Below are 22,659 nucleotides of genomic sequence, written 5' to 3'. Positions count from 1 at the left end.
CGTATGTGCAGGTCCTCGCAACAAAACGGCTACCGCAGTGCGCTCCTGTGCTGCCGCCGAACAATACCTTCCACGAAAATCCATAGATATCTCAAGAGCGATAACGCTGTGTCTAAACGCCTTTCTCAACGACCTGCCTTCGGCATTGTTTTCGCAGAAAGAAGAAATCGTCTCCTGAGAGCGGCAATGGCAAACTTGAGCTTTGTAAAATGGACTGCATATCATTATGCGCTATGGCGAGTGCGATATCGGTAGGATCTGGTTGTGCGTGGTTTCGCTGACCGACATTCCGCTATTTTACTCTAACGAGCTTCCTTTTTTATTTTTTATTTTTATTTCGTGAGCTCGCTTTATTTTTCTGGCACGACTCGGGTGTCTCAGGGAGCTAGTTTGTTCGACGTTTTGCGCTTGCGCTCTGTATGTCAGGAATGCTCATTGAAGTACTTGGGTAAATATATCACGTATGCCGCGGTGGTATGCTTACCTTGAGCATGCGAGACGTCTACAACGGCGATGAAGGACAGAAGTAAAGTAAGACATGTGATGGGGTTGAGTCGAAATGCTGACAGCCTCCATTTTGTTCTTGGCGTCCTCGGACCAAAGGTCTCCATGATATAGCAGGGCCAGCGTGGAATTTGTTCTGGAAGGAAAAGAAGAAGTCATGTGACTTAAAATCAATATTTAACATGCATATGGACTACATAACTGCGATTTGCTGCGATGTGGAGTAGTAGGGAGGCATCCCTATGGCAAAGTCCTCGACTTTTTGTAACTTTTTGGTTCTCATTACAGGGACTCGCGGAAATTTCGTCATACAAATAAATACAGGTACGGAAATGTCATTCACAAAACCGAAACTGCAGAAATAAAGAAAGCAAGACTGGTTACACCAACCACCGCTTTGCTTCTATGAAAACGAGAACTAGTTACACGCATGTTCTACATCACTTTCTCAAGATGATGACAGACTCCATCACGGTGATTAAACACATCAATCATCACCATTACAATAAAATTGTTATCAAGATACAACCTTATACAAAGATCAATGCTCATACACTTACTTAGAAAGTCCAGTAAGACGCCTTCGCTAAACTTCGCTCACTTCACCCACCCACCTCATTATCATCCAGTGTGTGTGTGTGTGTGTGTGTCACGTTGGGACTTTGTGCCTTGTGCAGTGACCTGCAGTGTACCTGGTCACGAGGAGCTCGCGTAGTTAGTGCTATAGACGGTACGCGGCGCACGGAACGTTTTGTCACACCAAGAACTTTGATTGCTGTTAACCAATCACCTCATTATTCCATACCACATACTCGCCGGTGTGCCACAGGGTTGTGAGCCGAAAATTAAGTGGCAGATTTCCCCATTCATGGTCTTTTCACGCATTTGTTGTTGGTGGTGGCGTTCACACCACTACACGAACAGAAAATGCATATGCAACGCGTGAGCCAGTGCTGGGCGGTTGGGGGTAATCAGGGACAGTTGGGTGGTGGCCGGTGGCGTTTCGCTCGATAAATCTGTACGTCGCTTTCAATATGTATAACGACGCATCTGCAAACCAGTCGTGCAGCTCGAGGAAAGCTTGATTTCTAGACGACATATTGTCGTCCATACACGTATACGCAGTGCATTTAGTGGAACGGATTACGCGGTCTTCGCGGATTACGCGGTCTGTGCGTCCCCAGTGTTGTGCCAACCGAGAACCGACGGATTCTCAGGAAGCAGCAGAGGTACCTCATTTGGTGCGGCTTATGACGTCGTGATCCTCGACGGTGCGTGACTGAATCGGACGGCATTAGCGAAGCGATCATATGCATGCATGAACATGCGTGCTAACCGGATCTAAATTTGGTGCACTGAGAGCGATTGGAAACAATGGAGCAACGAAGCGAACCGATCAGGTCGTTCGTGCTGCAACATAATTTCCACGGCTCAGTGGTCGCGGTGATCTCGAGATTACCGACAATGTCTTAGTTAATAGCTACCGCCAGCATCTTTCAAATTTTTAGCAATAGCCAGATAGGATGAACAAAATGCGTACGGCGACAGGTGGCGCGCGGTGAAGTAATTTGGGTAGTCCTTCTGCACGCCACACCTTTTAATTTTGTTGCAGATGAGAACAGTTAAATCCATAAAACGAAACGGAATTATTCCTTAGGTATACTAAGTCTTAAGGGCACAGTTTAACTGTAATGCCCCATGAAGATCCTCCTGCCAACAGTATATACGTACGAGAGACAACCGATTAATCAAGTTCTCATGAACGAAGAAAGGCATACGCATGCACAAACGCAGCGTCACCAGAGTGAAGTATGTATGTCGAGGCCTACAGGAAGCACGAAGGGTAATGACAGCTTAAAACTGACTGGAACTGCGATATCTATTTCGGGTAGTTCAGAACTCTCTTCCAATGTTCGAGTATCCTTGGCGTAAAACGTCTACAATAGCGACGTGCCACAGCTCCTGCTTATGGAAGGTCTATATGCAGATGGGACGACTCAAGTGAATAGGAGCCTTCAAAAGGAGTTCTGATGGCTGTCCTAGAGCTTCCTATAGCCTTTCGCGGAGTCCAGTGCAGCTACCCTTTGGTGCTAGGCCTCATAGTACCATGAATGCTACAATCTTTCGTCAAGACCATGTAGCGAACGCAGCCGCAGAAGTCTCCTTGCTGCTCGTTACAGACACCCGCCTGTTATCCATAGAATATTTTTTTAATCCCCTAACCTTAGGGTGTGCCCGTTATACGTTGACGCGCCTTATCCACTGAACTGGCATCCCTCGATGCCGACACGGTCAGTTGGAAAACGGACCGCGGACTACGCGCCTAGGACCTTGTCCGGAACCCACCCACGTCAGGCAAGAGGAACCTGCCGTCGGCACAGAGCACGCGTCAGGGACTGTCATCAATGAAAAGGCGATTTGAAGAGTGCTACCACGCGTTCCCTCCACTGGTCCCTTTGTTCCTCTATGGTTGCCATTGTGAACGCTCTCTTGGAGATGGGTTTTTGTTTGCGCTTCAACAAAACGTTGCAGACCTATATATCTATCTCAAACGATCTTGCATAAGAACGAGTCCTCTAGTTTGCCATGCGGCCAATGTTGGGCACTGGGAGTGGTTCTGTAAGCCTCTCGGGTTTATTAATTGCGGAACTCTATTATGAGTTATATTGATGGTCCATTGTGGCGTGGAATGCGGTTTTGCGGCGAGACTGCTTACGTAGATGTGGAAAAGCGGGGCAGTGTGCACGGATTTTGATAACGATTTAGCATCTCACACGGTGGGTTTATCCTCAGGAATGTCAGGGATATATATTCCTCGGAATCGCCATTGCCGTAGCCAGCTTCCAATTATTGTTTCTTGACCAGAAGATAAACGAAATCGGAACGTAAGACGGAAGTTCGGCAGGAGTGCTGGAAGGTGTACAGCGCGTTGGCTGAAATTGATCGTGGTAGAACGCATTGAAGACAAGGACTGGCACGGACAGTGACAGCGTTTACATCATCCTTGAGTTCTACCTTGATCAGGGCAGTTTATTTACCGTCAGGGGATTATGTACTAAAGAACATCGCAGGGCATTATGAGTCAACTTTTGTGTAGGCGGAAAAAGTCCAACGACTGACCCCTGATCGGACTTGGGTTAACATGTTTCGTGCTTGGGGCCACCTTAGTCCCAGGGCCACTCATCGGAATTTTCCGTCAGCGCAGTATCGCAATGCCGAATTTTCACAATGACCTACACTCCTCTAAAATGATCCCCGGACTTTTCATAGATACATTGCCAATTATCAGAATGGACTTATATGGCTGCTTTAACAGCCGCAGGCCTACCAGAAGAACTCCAAGCCGTTACCGTGCTACCTTCGTACGTGTCGTTCTAACTCATCAAATCATATCAACCAACATGCACTGCAATATGGGGTCCCACGGTCAATAAGCGAGAAATGCCATCCGACATCATCATCCATACATATATATATATATATATATATATATATATATATTTTATTTTTTATTTTTTTCTCGTTGTGGTGGTGGTCTGAAGACGGTGCTCCAGTAGGACAATTTCTGCCCAAAATATCGGCAGCTCCCGTCATGAGGTTTTTCTTTCGTCTATTTACACCGCATCGCTGGATTTTTTCACATTTTGACTGCCACTAACCAGGATTGGCTATCTAAGCTTGCTTTAGGTCACGTGCCTACGCAAGCACTATTTCGAAAGTTGCAACGAAAAAAAATGAAATCAGTGACGCTCATATTGGTAGGAGTCCCTCAGGAGTATATCTCAATATGCGAGCAACCAGAAGAAAAGCCACATCAGCAACCTTATAAAACGGCAGACCCAATAGTACCTTATGATTTTAACCAATTACTATCAACGTCCCGCGGCATTCGGAAGCACGGTAACTGTCAAGTCAAGTCACAATGAGAAAGGCTCCGCTGAATGATATCCTTTGTCTTTTGTGCGATGCCAATTAAATGAACGAGCCTCACTGTACTTTAGCGGCTGTAACTCGGGGGAACAATCGGCCCAATTCAAGGGACAGTGGAGGAGGGCGGTTCCGTCTCTCCTTCCGTGCTTTGGCAATTAGCGCTTGCGAAATCGTGCGCGTGATCGCTGTACTCCACGGTGGTCAACGAGAGGCACACTGACCACGCGGCGTTGCAGCCACTATAAAATCAGTGCCATGTCGAGGAAAGTGCACGCATGCACTCCACTTTCTACGGTTACGTAACTCCTAAAGAATATAGTGCACGTGAATGAACAATATCATTTTTCGTAATCGGGCTAATAACGCCCATTAGCGAAAAAAGAGAGAGCGCCATATGCACAAATTCCGTGCATAACGTACGAAGCACGTAAACCTAGTATAGTGGTCTTCGTCAATTGCTAAAAGTTCTAGGCAGCTCTATTCTGTAAAGTTCTAGGGGATGTGGATGCTGAAGTAAGCTTTGCAGCAAGACGACGCATATTAGTTCGAGTTGAGCTTTTGGCTTGATCGTCATCTTGATTGCCACGTGCCTCTGTGGAATCAGCATAGTTCTGTATTGTTGACTCTATGAGATGAGCCACAGAAGATTGTGTACTCATCTTCCTAAGCTTTCCCTAACCATTTATCCCGCTTGTTACCCCACTTGTTATCCGTATCTCGCCTATTTCTATCCTTGAGTCAACAACTGAGACAATCAGCATAGTTCTGACGTGAAAGTACTGTGCATAATATTGTACACAAGAATAAGAGGCAGGCGCGAGCTGCTTTAACACACCTACAGTCTTATCACTTTGTGGGTGTGTTCATTTCTCCTCATGCTCAAAGAACGTGCTGCGTATTGATGTAAATATTGAATAAAATAAATAAATTAAGTTTATGTACTCGCTTCAACATATTTACGCATTTTGTGCAACACACCGTGCAACACTGTCGAGGTCTTCCGAATGAGTTCCGAATGAGAATGGTTGTCGAATGAGTTCCTGACGGCCAGTTTCCTCCAGACGCTTTAGTGTCACTATGGTTACCATAGTGTCATACCCTTGTAGTAGAAGCCCGCGTGGGCGACGACGACGACGCCTCACTACTACCGCGCGCCATGGCACACGCAAGTAAGTGCCACTTTTGACGACGACGAAGAAGAAGGACCTCCTTTGTGGCTAATGGCCATTCCCCATGGGGCAGAAGAAGGTGGTGATCCGGTCGACGAACACGTCAATCCGGTGAACAGTTCGGTCCTTCACCACCATTCGTTTTGCACGACCGCCTTCGAACCGCTCCGAAAGTCATTGCTGAAGGTGTGGTGCATGTTCCTTCGAGGACTCGCTCTACACTCAATCAAAGACCAGTAATTGCACGGCGCACTCAAGCGTCGCACAATTTCTCAACACACCACGGTAACCTTCACAGCGTCACACCACTTCATGCCTTTCGAGGGTCCCCCTCGGTCATACACCAGCGGCACTTCCCTATGCCACACGCTCCGGTACGTCGCGGTACGCTGATGTCGGCTCCACCACACTCATCACCTATGCTAGCGGTCCAAGAACCACGTTACCTTCCTATGTGACCTTCCCCATCGGTCTTCATCTTCGGCAACCAGCAGCGAACTAACCACTGGCATACAGGGGCACAGGGACCTCTGTCCCTCCGGCAACTCGCAGTGAGATCAGTGTACTCCGTTCCTGGCCTCCACCTGCTACGCGATAGTCCTACCGGGAACCTCCTTAGCGACAACTCCCGGAGCTCACCGCTGACGTACAGGTCGTGGTACTGTCGCCCTGGAGCCTACGCCGCCTCAGCTTTTCACTGGAACCCGCACGGCTTACATCGCGCTTGCCCATCCCATCACGCAGCTGCTCTACCCAATGCCATAACCAGAAGCCGAGTGCCCAGCCGTGCCTTGGCATGGTGTCCTACTCATTCTCGCGGTATCGACGCGGACCTCAACCGCAAGCACCGCTCCGCGTTTGAGGGGGCGTGATGTACCGGCCCGTGGACGACGACGACGCGCCACTACTGTAGCACAAGCCAGTCAGTTCTATCTGCAACGTCCTCGAGTGAAGCCACGGGCAAGGTCCCCAGCACATCCGGCCCTCCAGGACATTCCACCATCGCCTGTCAGGACACATGTAGAGGAACCCCACCTCCTCTAAACTGTTTTCCAATGATCCACGGTGGTCCTTTCGGTGCATTTTTCTTCACTTCATCCTCTTTGTTTTGTATTCGAGATCGTACTTAAGCCGTGTCACTCCATCCTCGTATCACTCACCATTGCGGTGCCCACCATACCACACCAGGGCACCGCACCCCAGCGATGAAACACCCCATGTCGTCGGTATCATCTTTTTGTTGTTGTTCGTCAGCGACACAGTTGAGGCGACCTCTGCAATTTCCCGCTTGCCAAATCTTCGCATTATCTTACCTTATCATAAGTCTCGCCTCTTGAAATTCAGAGCCTTACACAATTCATTTAATATTACGCGAGCTTCCGGCGCTCACGCTAAGCGTAATTACCTGGGTTGTAGAGCTAAAATCTTGAAATGAGAAGACATATGACCGCCAGACGCCGGTAACAAGTTGCATTGTTTGGAGCTTCCACTATTGAGTAATGTATGTGCGGTCATCTGCACCGTGTTACAGTTCGTGACTTTAAGAGGCGCGTGAATGAAACGAAGCACGTTGTGAAATTCGACGTCCCTGCGTGTGATTATAACGCTGCGAAGTTGATTAACATTTTCGTGCGTGTATTCCGTGGGAAGCGTCGCAGTATGCATATGTAATTATTCGGACGACTGTAGAGACTACTGTTCAACTACTTAGACTGTATAGCACAAAATCGGTCGCGCAGTTGCGATCGTTGTAATGGAGGAACCGTTTCATTAATATTCTTGTAATCAGTATCAGAGTGTTAAAATGGGGGTAATTACAGAGCTCCCCGTTTGAGCGCACTAACCCAGAAATAGTCCCAAAAAGGAATCAAGTTAGTCCTTTTTCTTAGAGTGTATGTGCTTTGCACCTTACACTCTAAGGAGGAGGAGTAAGGTGCCGAGTAATTACAGCTTCGAGACACTTAGATAGCCAGTTACTCCCTAGTTGAGTCCCCTGCCTTTCAAGTAGTCCCCAAGCATGGCACAATCTTCCACCATTTATCCCCGAATGGTACGAATGGTTGTGGCAATGTGCCCAGTCACTAAAAGGACTAAAATTACTCTCTTTTTTTACTGTATTTACTTTGTGCTGCATAGCACGCTTGGCCTCCAATGAAAGAACCATTTGGAACGGCGCACGTTCCTCTGCGATGACTTTCAACGCAAACATACACAATAGGTATACGTAATTCCGCATCGGGCCGTCCTATGCAACCTCTGAATCATTTTTTGCCGAAATATATCTGTCCGTTCTGCATCGTGCAAAAGTACATCGAGCGCCTCCTGGACTACAGCTCTCTGGACCACACAGAGTTTTCACGCTTCCATCGCAATAGCCCTGCATAAACACACACGCTTTCTTAAAAGTTATTGTGGCAGCCGTGGCCAATTGCCAGCCATCAGCTGATGTGTCATTGTTTTGGTCCGTGTATCTATTCTGGAAGGCGCAAGATTTTTTGGGTGTATCTCTAATTAGCAACGGTGAACCAGGACATGTCTCGAAAGCGAGAAATCGGCGACACAATAGAGATGGCCATTGTTTTTCCGCCCTGAGCTTCTCTCAGTTTTTTTCTTTTTTCGTCTCTCAGTGTGTGTTCCACGCTAAGCGGTCATCACAGAAATACAAAGTGAGCCCCCCTTTGTTCACATGGCTCGACACTTTTTCTGGTGTGTACCACAAAAGCCTTTCTACAATGGACTGTTCCTACACTGGCGGACTTCCTGAAACTGCAGGAAGGTTGTCAGCGGCGACTTTCACATCGAATATTTTGTGGCACAAGAACATGCCTTGGGTTTTGTGTAGGAAGCTCATCAGTCGTCTGTAAACTTCGGAACATTGTGTGTCACTCAAGGCCCTAAAGGAGATTTCAGGCGCCTCCATAGTACAACGCACGGTGCTATTGTTATACAATTAGGTGAGGAGTGCATGCATGCATCAGTGAGGACCGCTTACAGCCAGTATTAATTATTCTCGACGCGAGTGCTATCAATATTTACTCTGTCAGACGATAATAATAGTTCCAGCGCAAACAGGACAGAGTACTCTTCTAATTAGGCGAACTGGAGTAGACGACCCCCTTCATCAACGCCACGCTCAATTTTATTTTTGCTTCCACCAAACCAACCAACGGGTCTCCAAGAGGTAACAGACTTCCTTCGCTTTCACTGAAAGACGACTTAGCGAGACAAGCCATGACTGGGACACGCTTGCTTCGTCAAAACTACTAAGGAAGGCTGGCTACAACGTTTCACTAGACTGCTACTGTGGAATAAGTAAATAAAGAGGCACGAGACGCTTTATTGGAGTTGTTAGTTAAGTGGTTAGTATTATTTTAGATGGAATGCATGAATGAAATTCACAAAAAGATGTTACGATATGATATCGCGTTATACGTAGATAGAAGGTGGTTGTATATACTGTTGTCATTTGTATTTACCGAGCTCTTTTGTCTGCCTATTTGGTGACATGGTGTTCAGGGGAAGTGTGCAGAAGTTTGCTTTGAGGCGCCTGAAGGAAATTCAGGGAGCACTGGAAGACAGCACAGCTGGTACGGGGATTCGAACCAGCGTGACGTCCAAATCTCGGCGCGCAAGTGAAATACATGTACGTAGCAAAATGAGCGATAAAAAGGAGCAACCACCTCTGTCCAGGTCGCTGACCAAAGCCGGGAATAAAGCATTCGACCAGGAACCTTCACATAGATTAGCGTTTTACGAAACACTATTGTCCAGTTTCTGTACCAGAGCGGATAGTATATAGGTGTGTTTGGAGGGATACAGGGGGGGGGGGATAGAACAGTTATACTGTGACTCCGACCACAAAGAATTTGAACCTGCTAATCTGGATTCATAGCTGCTATAGCATATGGGCCTGTGGCGCTTCCAGCATTGCTTCCAGCACCGTGTGTCGGAGATTTCCGGCGCACGTCAAAAGAACCCCAGGTGGTCTAAATTATCCGCAGTCCTACCCTGCGGCACGTGCAACCATGTCGCCACACTGCGCAGACAAACCTTACGTGTAACGGTGCTACAAGTACGAGATCAGGGGTGTCCTCTTGCGTGATACCACCCGAATACAGCGTTGACATCATATGACACGGTTGGGGACAAGAGACCTGTCCTGTATCCGTAAGGAATTGTCCATGAGTCTCGATGGTCAAACGGTGTAACGACCAGTTGGACTGAGAAATGTCCCACACTGATGGATGTGCTGCAAAATGGTGTCCCTCTACAGGACTAAGGACGATGTAGTCTCTCAAAGCCAAAGAACCTGCTGTGACCTTCCGTATGGTCAAACGCAAAGAGGACCATGCTCGCAGAGCAAATAACGTTGTTTTTCAGCGCCAATAAGAGTTCCACGTCTCCGTTCACGATGCATTTCCAAGTAGTTTAGCCAGATTGATAAGCGTGCACATCGCGGTACATTCGATTATTCACACTGTCGGCTTCTATTCACCTTCGCTGAGATCTCCTTTATGTATGCGGTGAACCTGGAGGAAAATCCCGAAACGTGAATCACGTCGATCGGCATATTCCTCGGTGGTGGAAGGCCATTTAAACAAGGAGGAGGTCCAAAGCGGATGTCAGGGATGTACCATGGTCGATGCCACTTAATGTAAACAGCGCTCCGTGCAGAATACGTAATGGCCACAGAATGTAGGTTTTAGAATCTCGAGATGGAACTCATTCGTATGTGGAATTGTTTCTTGATACAGGCCCGACCGGATCTGTTGCAAGCACTTCTTCCAATTATAACGATCACGTTCCTGTACTGAACAGCCTGTATGGGCCAACTGGTTGAGAATGAACGGAGTGAACATTGAGAAAGGCAAACGGCATCGAAAGTGGTTTTTCACCGTGCAACAGGATGATGTGTGTGAAGAACCCGCATGGCCAGTACGGGTACGGAGGAACTTTCACGCTTACCCTGGCTTGAATGCCTGCATAGTGGTTTTCGTTCCAGCGTGGAAACTGACCGCACCCTTCTACTATTACTATTACATGTATGCAAGTGCCTGCGCTAACCAGTGGTTAACTATAAACTACATCGAGAGTCGATGTGAGCTTTCCTAAATCAAAATGTAAACTTACATTCCATTGGTCCTTTATTCCTTTATTTTTTGCTGAGTGGAGGGTTTTGTTTGAATATTGTGAACCTTTCTTTCTCTGAAATGGCTTTTTTTTTCTCACCTTGTGTAACCACTGCTGCACATTTCTAGACTCTATTCTGCTTTCGATTAATGATGACAATTTTTGGCATCTAAATGTACTAACTCCACTTATGTCCACATTCTACGTAAACGAGATGAGCGCCGTAGCCCCGTATATCTTAAAGTTACAGCCCCGTTCAAGAATCCTCCAACCCTCATTCAGAGCCCATATCATATTGTTTTTTTTATTATTATGACTACTACGTTTATTATATACGCTTGTCTAGTCGTTCTTCGTTCAGTCTATTGATCAAACATTGTTCTTACGACCTCTCTCGACTTAATATAGATGTGTGACGATACGCGACATTGGGCGTAATATGCGGCTTTGTTTGCACACGTGTGTTACCGGCGTGCGGGCGGGCGACCGGGTGGCTCGTCGAATAGATCGTTCCGCTGCAATCGGGCGTCATGACCTCCGGAGCCCGCACGAGACTTCGTGCAAAGTTCCCCCAAAAGAATCCGGCAGAGCATCGCCGGACGCTCGCCTACATGCGATAACATCCATGCACGTTGGGTTATGCGCCCCATACATAGTCTCTACGTCCACCTATGCAATAAGTGGAGCCTCTTGCTTTGCGTGTCTGCGCGTGGTTGTACCCTGTGAGCCAGGAACAAGGGCGGAGTTGGTTTGATCGGTATCGCCTTCAAGTTTCGCAAGGATTATGCGAGGCATGTGCGTAGTGTTTGTGCGTGAAAGGAGACTGTATCAGTAGGGTGTTCTTTTTTTGTATCTCTGAATCGTCACGTTATCTTGTATCGGACTTGTGCCTTCGCGTATCGCGTAAGATTGCATGTGCGGTATACTATTTAGCTCAGAAGTGTAGTGTTATGATGCACTGTGTAGCCTCTACGCTGAGAAAACAGCGTAAATCTAACAATGTACTTAATAGCCATACGGCCATGTGGACAACGCAGACATCGAACGCATGCATGCGCCGAAAGCGACTAAGTTTCAGCTGATGCACAGTTTCTGTTTTATTTAGTTTTTTCTACTTTCATCATACGAGAGAAGTTCATGTTGGAACAGACAGAGGCACTAATGTTAGCCTAGTTACTCTTTAGAAGTTATGGTTTAGGAGGTCTCCTATTAATTCTTTCGGAGACCTTGAGGAGCTATTCGGGCTGCGAATCCTTGGAGCCTTAGCTAGACACTCGTAGCAAGCTTACACATTTCATCGTTGAAGCGCAAGAGGTCATGGTATGTATTGACGCCTTTCATTGTACCTTTGTTATGCAACGTTGTTGTTGTACATGACCAAGAAGTACACACACGACAGAACCAGCAATGTCAGTCGACAAGGCTAACTGCTGTCGCGCATCACCGGGTCGTCTCTAGACACATGGAAGGTCATAGCAACCGTCAATTATTGCCTCATCTCAATGGCGTTCGTCTTCCAATGGTCTATTGTTCGGTCTTGCTTATCGTTATGTTGTCTCAAATGTGAATGTGGAGATAGTTTTCGGCGTCCATAAGATCTGCCACTTGGCATGTCCACAGTCAACCCTGCCAGTCTTTCGGTTGAAAGAGGAACATCCGTGCATTATTATGAGCACGTATACTCATGAATATTATAACTTGCGGAATGTTAGATGCACATCATAGTGATGCACATCACGCGGTGGTCATGAATAGATTCACACCTCACACACAGAATACTTCCAAGGACACGTGCCCAGACCACTGGAATCATTACGCCACCGGTTCCTGCTGAAGGTGCCCCTTTGTCACGCGTTCGTACACCGTATCGATGCAGCATCCCCACCACACTGCATGATCTCCGATCTCCTTGCGCCAGAACACTCCAAACTCCCACCAGACTGCACCATATGTACAGTGCCAGGGGACACTGAACACATACTGCCCAGCTGCGCGCCGTACACGAGCACGTCGTTAAGTGCTGCGGGGTGCATTGAACAGATACGTCAACGGACCCGTTGACACTCAGCAAGCCATCCATTGGCAAGCTGTGTGTTGCACTCTGTGACTTATTTCCTCAAGACCCTGGTGGAACACACATCCCCCCAGAAATCCGGTAGCGACGCCTCGCCAAAGCGAGGAGCTGGAGCAGCGGGCCCCGTGTGTGAGTGCTCTAGGCCAGTGTTTCCCAAACTTTTGGCGGTGACGGACCCCCGGAAGCGATGAGAACCAATTCACGGACCCCCCCACGCACACACACACACATCGTCACAGCCAGTGCATAACCAGCAACCTCGTCAGCTGCTGCGTGCTTTCGATACAGCTTCAGAAACGATTCCGGACTGGTTTCTTCTTCTTGTTTGTATGTGTATGACGCGGACAAACGTGCATTGCAGGACTTTTCTATCAGAAATTAGAAGCTAGCCGTTCAAGCATGCTTGTAGAAATTTTTGAAGTTCTGGGTGTTTGGAAATCGGGCTGCATGTACGAGCGCGTGTTTGTGGGGACGAAAGTCCTCACTGAAATGTGAGAGACGGTCGCGGACCCCCACGGACACTCTCGCGGACCCCCAGGGGTCCGCGGACCACACTTTGGGAAGCACTGCTCTAGGCATACTTTGCTAGCCGTCTCGGCCTGCTATCCAAATCACCGCGCTTGAGTCTGTCATCGTGCATCGTGTGTCAGTACCACAGCCTTCCCGCTAGACTTCACGTATGAGCTCGCCTAGCAGTACAGTACAACAACAATGGAGCATCTGAACGCTGAATGGCCATTTTGAACGTGAACGTTTTCTGACGAATATATAGAAACAATCGTTCTACGCTGTGAAAGAATCAACGGCATATCCGGTGTGCAGTTGGCGGAAGCGTGACCACACCACGCCGCAGCCAGCTGCCCGGATGTAAGTGGGTCGGTGGCTCCCGTCAATGCTCATCCAGGCGAGGAATGCCACCGGCCACGGTCTCCGCTAGCCGGTTGGAGCAACCGATTGTCCGGCCGGTGTTTATAAATGCGGATTCAGGCACATAAATAGCACCGCAGTGTCGCGGAAATGTCGGTAATTGCGAACAAGGGCTTGGACGCCGCCAAACGATAAGCACACAACCTGAGCTCTCGTTGTTGGAGGCAGAAATAGTATTCGTTTATGTATAGTTGTAGGATGTTCCATTTTCTCGCTTGCTTGCAAATCTTTCCCCTCGTCTGATGTGTCTTAACTGTATAGCTCTTCGACGATCGGGCCTTGAATTGCGCCAAAGTACGACCATACTGATTTCGTCAAAGTTCAACATATTCACCAGCTGTCACGTACATCAGTGTATTACGAAATACAACAACAACTTTATTTTGAGATGATGAATGTGGAGTCTCATCGCCACGGCCGATACTCTACCCCATTGCTGCTGGTGAAGTGGGGAATGAAATAATGAGCCTGTAACGAAGTAAATGTAGGTCCTTACAACATGGTGAAAGTACCTATGCATAATACTGCCAAATGTCGCGGTAAGGGATCTAGAGCTTGATCTATTGCTCCTATAGTGCCACTCTGTGTATGTTGCTGTTGAGTGCCGCAAGAAGATGGCCACTTAGACCTTCTGGAAGCGGTCATGGCAGAGCAGTAGAAACGAACTTATTAATTATTCATCAATATCTTAATACTGCTGTTTTGCACAGAATGTAACCGTCCTTTTCAAAGCGATATATATTTTAATATTTTCGCGAACTTGTACGGTGATTAAGGGACTCGAAAGAGAGCCTGTGGCGAGTAGGAGAGAAGGAGGTACAGAAGATAAAAAAATGGAGTCGTTGGCCGCGCCGTTGCAGGCAGGTGCTCCATAACACTTGGGTGTTAAACCAGGCGGATCAGTAGGCCATTTGCCCCACTTTGTAGTCCTATGGTGTCTTCGTGTCGCCTGTCATAAACAACAGCCGTTTTCTCCAAGTCGTAATCTTCTTACCTGCCTTCCTACGTGTCGCTCGTCTTCCTCGGAGAAAATGTCCTGCTATCACTTCCCCCACCCCCTTTATTTTTTCCCCCTCTGTTCATCGAATAAATGGCTTCCGCTCTTGATTAGTCGCAAATACGACGCCTTAGGTGCCATCTCGAGCAACTATTTCCGTACGGGGACAAAATTATTGGTATAATCGCGAACCTAATCGCTGCCATGCACGCAACCGCATTTATTTTAGGATCAAAATCGGCTTATATAATTGGGCAGATAAAAAGTCTCGCTTCCTTGATGGTTGTCATCGTGAGAGTATACCGCGCAACGCGCGATAAAAGGAAATATTGCCGATATTCTTTGATAAAGCAGGCACCATTCGATTGGATTGGAGAATACAAAAAAGAAGAGATGTTTATGGAAATGAGAAACAGTTTGAACGTACTTTGTGGCAGCGCACTCTTGTCCCAGACAGGCAACATGAAGGACGCTCTGGTCTTGAATCCGAGTTTTCTTAGCAGAATTTAAAGAAAACTACCACCAAAAATGAGAGAGCGGCTCCAGGAACACAGGACCTTCATTATGTCAAAATATCTGCTGTCCGGCCAAAGCCGCCAGGAGACTCTGTCGTTGCTGGGCATATCGTCGGCAAGACAGCAAAAAGATGTGCTATGTATCCAAGTTTTACGCTTAATATTTAACACGTTTTTCGCTGTTACTTACATACCACCAACAGAACTCCGCAGCATCGATTGAGATCTGTATTGTGTGTCCAATCCACCACACTCTAAGAAAAAAAGGTATAAATGGGGAGTAATTGCAGCTTCTAGTGCCCTAGACTGCAATTACTCCCCATTTTAGTCCCCTAACCCCAACATTTACTCCCCAGAACTGCGAATTGTCACTGCCCTGCGCAAATGGCCTTCCGAATGCAACAGCCTACGTAAATGTGTGTTCTTGGTCAATTGAAGGCTATGTAACTCAGCCAATTTAGCAATCTTCCACCCACACAGAGTAAGAAACAATGAGCGCTTCTCTCTTCGCAAATTGTGCCCTATATGTATGTCGCAAGATTTTATGCCACTCATTACTTCACTGTTGACGGTTTGATTCGAAGTATTTTCATGCCTGCACGCGAATTATGTACCTGGGACTCTTAGAACAGAGCGTGAAATGCAGTCTTCACTCGTGACATTCATTTACTCCCGTGCATTTACTCCCGAAAGGGACTATTTCTTGTGCCAATCAATTTAGTCTCCAAAAGGAGTAAAACTACCCTCTCTTGCTTTCTTCCTTAGAGTGCACATGATGAGAAATTTTGTCCTTGGAACGCGGTAAACAATCTTCTTGGACGCTATACTCTTTCATTTTTCCAAAGCCGGACCTCGTAATATTCATTCTGACTAAGACCGTCTCGTACGGCTGTAGTATAGACCTAAAATAGGGTAATCGCCCCCTTGCGCGTGTACAAGGAATTCAATCGAGGACTGTTCCTCGTATAGTAGGAACCTACAAAAGCGGCTCTCTAAATGGATTATAGTGGAATGTGACGCACTTAGCGTATACTCGCCGTAATAACACGGCGTGCAGCGGCGGCATTGTTCTTTGTTATAGCTATATACTACTGTGTTTGGGAATAGGCCATTACACGGTTGCATTGCTTAGCTCCGGTACGTCGAGGCACTCAAAGAACCCGATCGTCGTGCCACTGGATGAGTTGAAGAGAAAGAAAAAGGCAGTATCGGCAGGTGATTGGTAAGCAATGTTTCTATGATGAGTGTATTTCCCGGTAGGTGACCCGTGGCCTAGTGTGGCAACGATGATGGCGTTCCACGTCGAGTCTGGGAGATGATCCGGGTTCGAAATCGGACGCCGGCCGTGCTGTCTGGGTGTTTTCCCTGGGCTTCCCTCAGACGCTGTAAGACAAACGTCGGCACAGTTCCCTGTGAAGTCGGCCCAGGACACACGATCCCCCCTGCGATGACATTGCCTGTGTGAACGTGACTGACTACGGCAGGCTGATCCATCACCATCGCCACCAGGTGGTGCTGGTGGTGGCGGGGAAAGGGTTCGCCGTGCCATCGCCACCATATCTCGGTATAGCTTAGCCGCCGACGTATTAAGCGTTCTCCAGCTGTTCTTTGTGCGGTCGCTGCGTCATAATTTGAGTCTGTTCCACCGCAGTTGAATAAAAGATCACGCAAAACAGACGTGGACAGCACAGCACGAGCTCAGACTAACAACTGAGGTTTTGTGGTTATTAGTCTGAGCTCGTGTTGTGTTCTCTTGTTTTATGTGCTCTTTCGTTCAACTATGAAGTTCAACTACCTTGCCCGTCTTCCCACACTAAGGCCGTTAGCACCAGTAGAAATCGTTACCCTTACGTGCGCATCGAATAAAATAGAAGTATGAAAAAAAAATAGAAACGTAGGTCGCACTGGTGCGGCCAGCTGTTCCTAATTAATTACATCATTAATTAATCTGCAGACCGACCACTGTGGCGTCGCTCATGATCATAGCTGTCTCGTGCAGTGAGGCCCCGCATTACCAACGAATTACCGAATTACCAACGAATTATCATGTCACTCGTCTCGTGTTAGGCCTGAATAGCGCGGGTACTTGGTGGACACGGCTTCTCTCGCGCCACAATTTTCTCCAGCGCGGTGGCCATGACACGTCCGGAAACATCACTGTCAGAAACATAAACGTTTACTACGTTATCTCGAACTTCGCAGCGTCCTACACAATACACTGAATCACTGAATCAGTTCGGAAAACAATGGTTACGTTTCACTTTCGCAGTTGATTCTCGCTTCTCTCTGCTTCCGAAGGACTCAGCTTCATTTCGACATACCCGTCACCACGAAGCCACATTCAATATCGCACTCAACATATTTAATCTCCGGCACTTCAGACTTACGACGTTAACGGGGCACCGCCTTTACCAAAGGCACAACTAGCACAAGTGTCACTTAGAGCGTTTGGACATGCGAAAACCACACCGTTGTTGTGCGAAGCTCGCACGAGTTCCCTATTGTTCCAGCGCAGCTCTCGATCCGTCAATAATCCCCTTTAAGTTTGTTCACCTTCACGTCCCTTCCATTTCAGGTAGTGTTTTACGGCAATTTCGTGACAGTGCGAGGACAATATAGGTTTCATACTGTATCATTTTTCCTTCAAAGATTCTTTCTTTCTGTTGGGAGTGGCGATACACACACACATACACAAGGAGATACTCGGAAGTCTCTCTGCAGACTTCCCCCTTTTAAGTGTCGTTCGCAGTTGGCAATCAGCGCCACTTCCTTTACATTTTGGAGCGGCGTGGCTGGAAAATTGAGGAAGTGCTAACCGAGTTATGGTTTCTTTGCTTTTCCCGCCAGCGCGAAAAAAAGGTTCGTCTAGCGCGATTGTTTCAACAAAGCAGTTCCGAGTTTTTACTTGTCGTCCGTGTGGAAACAAACATTTAGACACAGAGCTCCGCGCATTTCAGGCATAGGACGACCTGCGACGCCGGCGCCTATACACAGGCGTACTTTCTAGTGTGTGGTTTTTATGTGACCACTGACGTGGTACGCAGCTGCATTTAGTGGTGTTTCTTTCAATATATCGACATATTTATCAGGTTACTTAGCCAATACTGTCGTTCCAATGCGGCATAAAGACGACAAGTGGTTCTACTATACGGTTTGCTCGGCGATCGTACTCAGCCTATCTCACTCTTGGCATGCTCTTCTCGCATGCAATTCGACCACTTTCCTACATTGCACTTAGTTGGAATTTTAATTTCACAATAATTGTTTAATGAATTAAATGCTCATTGATACGTTTCGGGACAGTCAGTGAAGCAAAGTGCAAGTTTGATCCCGGCTTCGTCGCTTTGTGGTGTTGTGCAACACACTTGTGCAACAGTAATCTTGCGCGTTATTTATTTTTTCCTTTATTTTACTTCTTCACATTTTGCGGAACTATACCATCACCACACCTTTCTTATAAACATTCATCCCAACCACTTCTTTGGCCGCGTATTCCAGGACATTATTGCTCGTGCATCAACTCAGCAAGGAAATATTCGTAATCTCATTCCCATTTCTTTTTCGCGGGCCATTCGCGTCTTCGTCAACACTTCCTCGCGCGCCGTTCGCGGTTCAGGTCCATTATTCGCGCTTTTGTGTTCCGAGTTCCCAGAGAATTTGAAGCATTAGCACCTCCGCTTTCTGATGAGAAAATGACTCTTCGTCGCCTTAACCGACAACCGCATTCTGTGTCATGCAAAGATCTTTCTTTCCCCTTCCGCCGCTGTTGACAAGAATCGTGTCACCAGTGTCCCACGTCGAACACATTTCATCCGTGCTCGATCGCTGGTTCCGTCTCTACCGAACATAGAACACGGCAGTGCGTGCGCTTTTCACACGTCTACGCGTTAATGAACCGAGTCATTACCCCTGTACGCTCTAGAAACGATTCTCTGTCGTCTGCGAATCTAAGACCTAACCAAAGGCTTCGGTGCCTTTTACGAACCTCACGCTAAACCGGTTGGTTCGCACTTCATTAGGCATTCACAGACCGAGATGAATGCGCTTAAGAAGAATGACGCAAACTCTTAATTATGTGCCGTTACCGTTTTTGGCGTCGCAGAGAATGGCCTAGGCGTGAAAAGGGCTTATCTGGAGCAAGCAGGTAATTGCAATCAGACAGAGTGGCCCTTTGGGAAAACGAATAACAAAAAGCTGAGTTCTTCTTGTTCAATTCGTGTCAGAGGTTGTTGTCCAAAATCTTGCCGTTGTATAAATTTTAGTCAAAGCGAGAGAGCAGTTTTATTGCTTAAGGGATGACGACACCGCAGGAGGAAGATAAGCGTTTAATATTTCGCAGCCGGTGAACTTTCTCACGCATAACTTTCGTTCCAATAATTTTATGGGAATGTTTTACGACATGTGATTACCATTCGCCCGCCGTCAAATGCAAATGCTTTCTCCGTCCACATCTCATCCAGATTCATCAGCACTGATGACCATATGAGATAGGTGAGGGTTATACGAGGTAGAAGAAAATGGCAGTTGACCAAGTTGTAGGTGCAGAATGCTTAGCGGTTGAAGAAGGGAGGAAAAATTCGATGATGCGGGGGGTGGGCGGGTAGTGGTAGCTGCGGTGATGTTGCGTTCATGCAGAGCACTGTAGAATACGTAAAGATAATTCTTTCTCTCCACAATCCAAACACCCAACATACTGAATCGAGAACGCGTAAAAAAAAATGGAGCACAGGGCAAATGTAGGTGCAACCTCGTACTCCAGAATGTTTAACATTTTTAACAATGAATATAGCTCTAAAAAGTGCATGACGGAAGCCCTTGAAAGAAGCCGCAGCTTTTACAGATTTGGGAAAGAAAATTAAATGTACTTTTTTCACATACTGACGCCTCTGCGTCGAGCTATGACCCGTGTACGTATTTTCAGGCTGACGTAGAAATTTATCTGCAAACTTCGTAGATCAGTGATGATAGTAACAATTTCGGGTATGGTTGGTACATATTTCAAGCACGTTAGCTAACAACGACAGGGAATTTAAGCGATGGCCCTGCGTATTATTCTCTCTTTTTCTGTGTTTTTCCGATGTGTTTCAAGCTCGTATATCAGACAGCGGACGGGCACAATGTTCAAGAAATTTGATATTTCTAGCTTTACACGGTATCATCAATCATATTTTTGTCTGCATCGCTCGCAATGAAATCCTGCTTCTGCGTATTTTACTGCATGCATTTTCACAGCACTTTCGATACCAGACCAAGATAATTGTGAGGGTCCGATAGGGGGAGTGACGGCCAGACAGACAGGCTGCCATTTACTCGGTACGGTCTAATACGGGTGTCTCTGGGGTGACAGATGTGGGCCAAACTGGTGCACCTCTGGGTTCGCGGCGTCTGCAGCAGAAGATGTTGTAGATCGTAGACTGCAGTATTTGGTTTAATTTCATGCAATTCAGCTGGTATGGAGAACGGGCATGTTTATCTAGCGTATCCAAAGGCACAAATCAAATGCGAGCTGTGGTTACCACGACAGTGATTTTCTCGTCGAACTCCGTGGAGCTGTGTTTCAAATGTACGTTTCAAATGAAAGTTCTTAAGCATTCAAATACTGGTATTAACATCGACATCTGTGAAAAAAAAAAGTATTGGGTGTTTGCACTTCGAACCTTGCTTCATACGAGTTGGCGGCTTTGCGACCATTGTTTGACCTACGGCGATCTATCTTTAACGGACTTGCTTGTTGTATTTTTACTATTATGTTTTTTGTTTTTTCTGAATATGGCTGAAATATCGTGGGGAAGATACTTAGGAGGAAAGAAGGTAACGGTCGGATGAAATCTAACTTTGACTTAGTATCACTCGAATCGCGTCGCAAGGTTACAAGATTGTGTACGTGTTTCATTGCGCTTGGACCTCATTCGTGAAGTTAGGGTAAGTTTCATGTAGTAACAAACGCTTTGTGACTCATTAACCAGTGCGTCCTGGGGTAGTGAGTCACAAATTAAGTGGCATATTTGCTCACTAATGATACATGCTTTTGTTGTTGGAACTGCTGTTCTGACTTATTTATCACACGCACATCAAAACACTGGAACTACATCCTTCGTCACTTGCCACAATTAACAACTTTGTTTATTATTTCACTCTGCTGTGTGCAATATGATACACTAAGAACAACAGCAGACATATGATAATCGCGCACTAATCGAGTGTATAGTATATTGTACAACCAAATTGTTGAGGTGTAATTGTTGCAGAAACAAATTGTTGTATTTTTGGTTGCTTGAAAAAATAATTGTAACTATTGTACATAACCAATTTGTTTGACTCTATATATCCCCCTCCCACCTATTTGTTGTATATTACAACCATACTAAACAGTTTTCCTACTTTCTGTTTCGAGCATATGTCTTACTTTACTGCTGTAAATTACTCACTGCTTACTTACTCTTACTGCTGTAAATTTTAATTGTCACAAACCCCACTGTAGGGCTTTGCTTTGAGGGTATCGATTAGGGACTCGCGTCTTTTCACCTCTACAGTCACCAAAGGCTAAAGCAACTTGGCTTCGAAACGTTCTCCACAGCGCTTTAACGGCGGTATTTAAGAGCGAAAGCTCCATAACCCCACTTTACTTTTTACGCCCCTGCGCCACACTTTAACCTTTTATCGAAAACACACCTTTATAACGGCTGGTACGTAAGTACATAACTATACTCAACGACCGCATTATTGCCCTTGCCGTAGCGCGAATACGGTATATAGGGTTACAACATATCCACAACACAGGCGCGTGCATGCTGCTATGCACAACAAGTACAACCGTTGCATTTCACAGGAAGCCGAATCAGATAAGGAGGGCAACGGCTCGGAGATGCGCGTTCCACTTGGAGGAAACTTCGCGAGTTCACGCGATCACGGAGCATCGGAAGCCGTACGACGCGCGAATCAGACACCATGACATACCTAAAGAATCTCCTCTATTCAGAAAGTGCAAGCGGCGCTGCTGCCGTGAACGCAACGAGTTGACGTGCTCGCAGACTGACGCGTAGGTCACGGAAGTTACATGGGGTGACGTGTCTGCGAAAGGAGCCCCCGCAGTCATGTGCTATGCACGCGTTATTAAACGTCGTCGGGTGAGAGGGCGGTGACATGTCGTCGGGTTAAGGGGGCGACATGCCGTCAAGTGAGGATTCTACGGGGGTCCTTGCGCACGATGCTTGCAGAACAAAGTTGAGACTGACCTCGCGTACGCAGTTCTGCTTGGGACGTGGGGAAGTGTTGTCCAAAAGCGAAATTACTTTGTACAGTTGCAAGTTTCGGTGGGATTCGAATCCAGGTTCGAAATGGATAATGGATAAATTCGAAAATGGATAAATGTGTCCGTAAAAAAAGAAAAAAGAAATATATATATATATATAT

General features: G+C 46.8%; 2 protein-coding genes across 2 annotated transcripts in view; one reads left to right on the top strand and one right to left on the bottom strand.

The window, feature by feature from the left end:
• The window catches only part of LOC135366845 (ATP-dependent RNA helicase DHX33-like), a 124,730-nt gene that overhangs the window by 43,662 nt on the left and 58,409 nt on the right, over nt 1-22,659 (top strand). The gene's annotated exons all lie outside the window — the stretch shown is intronic.
• The window catches only part of LOC135366846 (cadherin EGF LAG seven-pass G-type receptor 2-like), a 102,569-nt gene that overhangs the window by 51,762 nt on the left and 28,148 nt on the right, over nt 1-22,659 (bottom strand). Inside the window, exon 2 of the mRNA XM_064599789.1 lies at nt 485-640. Within this exon, the coding sequence (XP_064455859.1) occupies nt 485-611 (127 nt within the window). The 5' untranslated portion in view covers nt 612-640. The remainder of the gene's footprint in view (nt 1-484; nt 641-22,659) is intronic.

The sequence above is a fragment of the Ornithodoros turicata genome, chromosome 8 (genome assembly GCF_037126465.1).
Source record: "Ornithodoros turicata isolate Travis chromosome 8, ASM3712646v1, whole genome shotgun sequence".
In the NCBI taxonomy this organism is placed as follows: Eukaryota; Metazoa; Arthropoda; class Arachnida; order Ixodida; family Argasidae; genus Ornithodoros; species Ornithodoros turicata.
This window is presented reverse-complemented; position numbering and strand designations above follow the sequence as displayed.